Source organism: Polyodon spathula, chromosome 28, assembly GCF_017654505.1.
Source record: "Polyodon spathula isolate WHYD16114869_AA chromosome 28, ASM1765450v1, whole genome shotgun sequence".
Lineage (NCBI taxonomy): Eukaryota > Metazoa > Chordata > Actinopteri > Acipenseriformes > Polyodontidae > Polyodon > Polyodon spathula.
In genome coordinates, this window is record NC_054561.1 from 872,610 (window position 1) to 875,109 (window position 2,500).

Sequence of the window (2,500 nt, forward strand, 5' to 3'; positions counted from 1 at the left end):
CAGGGGGAGCCCCTCGAAGGCGTGGGCAGAGACAGCAGCGATGTGGTTAAAGTCCAGGTAGAGCCTCAGGGTATCGTTGGGCAGGTCCCGGGGCACCTCCCCCAGCCCGGCGTGGCTGCAGCGCACGGTCCGCCCGCCCCCAGCCCCCGCCTCGGAGCAGTAACAGCCCTTGGAGCAGCTGGTGGAGGCGTGGTGGAAGCACAGAGTCAAGAGAACGGAGCTGTGCAGCAGGAGCAGGCACAGAGCCACGGAGTGACGCAGGAGCCAGACCGGCAGCGGCATTGTGGGATACTGGCATACTCCTACGGGGAGGACTGGAGCATCAGGGAGGGGAGGGGCTGAGAGGCCGGAGGGGGGAGAAAGACACGCCCTGTTGTGGGAAGAGGGAGCCAATCACGGGGGTGACTGGTAAAAGAGAGAGGCGAAGACAGAGAGGGGGGGTTAGTATTGAGAAGTGATACACGTTTATACACAAGAATGAATTTAATAATAGAAATAATATACAAGTTAAATGTCCTGAGATCAGGCTCTCAATTCTCATTCAGTTAGCAAGGGAGGGGTCTGCTGATGTACCTTCCATCATTTCACCACAGTAATCTAAACAGTCAGAAAGAGGGAGCGAGAGAGAGGGAGAGGAGGGAGAGAGAGGGAGTGAATGGAATTGGGGAGGGAGAGGGAGGAGAGAGAGGGAGAGAGAGAGGGAGGGAGAGAGGGAGAGAGGGGTGAATGGAATTGGAGAGGGGCTGGGATCGAGTAGCGAGAGAGAGAGAGAGAGAGAGTGGAGAGGAGAGAGAGGGAGAGAGAGAGAGGGAGAGAGAGAGAGAGAGAGAGAGGAGAGGGAGAGAGGGAGAGAGGAGAGGGAGAGGGAGGGAGGGAAGGGAGAGGAGTTAGGGGAGAACCTAGAGACTCCCTCTCCTCCGGAGAAGAGAGAAGGTGAATGGAATTGGAGAGGGAGAGAGGGAGAGGGAGAGAGAGGAGGGAGAGAGAGGGAGAGGGTGAATGGAATTGGAGAGGGAGAGAGAGGAGAGAGAGGGAGGGAGAGAGAGGAGAGAGAGGGAGAGAGGGAGAGGGAGAGAGAGAGAGAGAGGAGAGAGAGGGAGAGGGTGAATGGTATTGGAGAGGGAGCGAGAGAGAGGGAGAGGGAGATTGAGGATGGAATTTGAGATGGGAAGGAGGATGATAGGGTGAAACATGAGAATATTGAGAAAGGGGAGAGGGAGAGAGGGAGTGAGAAAGGGGGGTGTAGAGATGTGGAGTGGGAGAAGGACAGGGCAGAGAGGGGGGGAGAAAGGAGGGGGTGAGAGACACACTATTGAGATGTCATTATCTCGACAGAAGAGAGAGGCCTGTCCCTTCTCCGCTAATGATCGCTTCCGCGATTAATTGTGATTCCGATCAAATGACGAACAAGACACTGCCGTGGATGAAAACACAACACTTGAGCTGCCTGTTTAAATACCAGTTATATAAACTGTCGTGTTTAAAATGAATTACAAAATGAAATACTGTATTGCCGCAATTCCATATAAGCTTAGAAATATACATCACTGTCCATATTCACACAATGTATTATTATTATTATTATTATTATAATACCGTACCGAAACGTTGGGCTGTGTATCTGTTCGGATTATAATAAATACATTTCTTACCGGTCGGTTTTCCAGAGAGAAGCGACCGGCGCGGTGTAGTCCTGCTCTCCGGTACACCGGGCAGTGCGGCGCCGGTACACCGGGCAGTGCGGCGCCGGTACACCGGGCAGTGCGGCGCCGGTACACCGGGCAGTGCGGCGCCGGTACACCGGGCAGTGCGGCGCCGGTACACCGGGCAGTGCGGCGCCGGTACACCGGGAAGTGCGGCGCCGGTACACCGGGCAGTGCGGCGCCGGTACACCGGGCAGTGCGGCGCCGGTACACCGGGCACAGACTCCGATTCAAACAAGAGGCAAGTTTGAAAACCAACCGAGAACAGAACCGAGCGCTAGCGCCGCATCTCCGTCAACCCGAATCCTTCAAAGCGTTATAAAGAGAGTCTAATAAAGAAATAGATATTCATACATATCAACTACAGCTCACAGTGCAAAAAACATTAACAATATCGATCGTGCCCCCCCCCCCACGAGAAAAGGCAATAAAGAATAATACAAGAAAAAATGAGTCTGTCTCCCTGTTCTTGACAAAATAAAACAGTTTTGTCTTGTAAAGAAAAAAAAAATATCATCGTGTGATTGTCATGAGAGTCAAATCCATCAGCGCGGTTTCTCCTGCTTTTCCTTGCCCAGTACACTTTATTAAATCGGCGTGGTATTAATATCGCTTACTTAATGCATAACCCTGCGGTTTATAATCCTGCCGTTTCACTTCTCGTTAACAGCACGCTGTTGTTTTTTATAATCCTGCCGTTTCACTTCTCGTTAACAGCACGCTGTTGTTTTTTATAATCCTGCCGTTTCACTTCTCGTTAACAGCAAGCTGTTGTTTTTTATAATCCTGCCGTTTCA

The 2,500-nt window shown here is 52.0% G+C and overlaps 1 protein-coding gene across 2 annotated transcripts in view; it reads right to left on the reverse strand.

Annotated features, from left to right (window-relative positions):
- The window catches only part of LOC121301792 (leucine-rich repeat-containing protein 3B-like), a 4,435-nt gene that overhangs the window by 1,545 nt on the left and 390 nt on the right, over positions 1-2,500 (reverse strand). Inside the window, exons 1-2 of one of the 2 annotated variants that reach the window (XM_041231401.1) lie at positions 2,321-2,500; positions 1-405 (exon numbers count right to left, since the gene is read on the reverse strand). The exon at positions 1-405 is cut by the window's left edge and continues 104 nt beyond it; the exon at positions 2,321-2,500 is cut by the window's right edge and continues 390 nt beyond it. In XM_041231401.1, coding sequence (XP_041087335.1) covers positions 1-282 — 282 coding nt within the window. In that variant the 5' untranslated portion in view covers positions 283-405; positions 2,321-2,500. Of the gene's footprint in view, positions 406-1,652 lie in introns of both variants that reach the window. The other variant, XM_041231400.1, reaches the window with a different exon arrangement.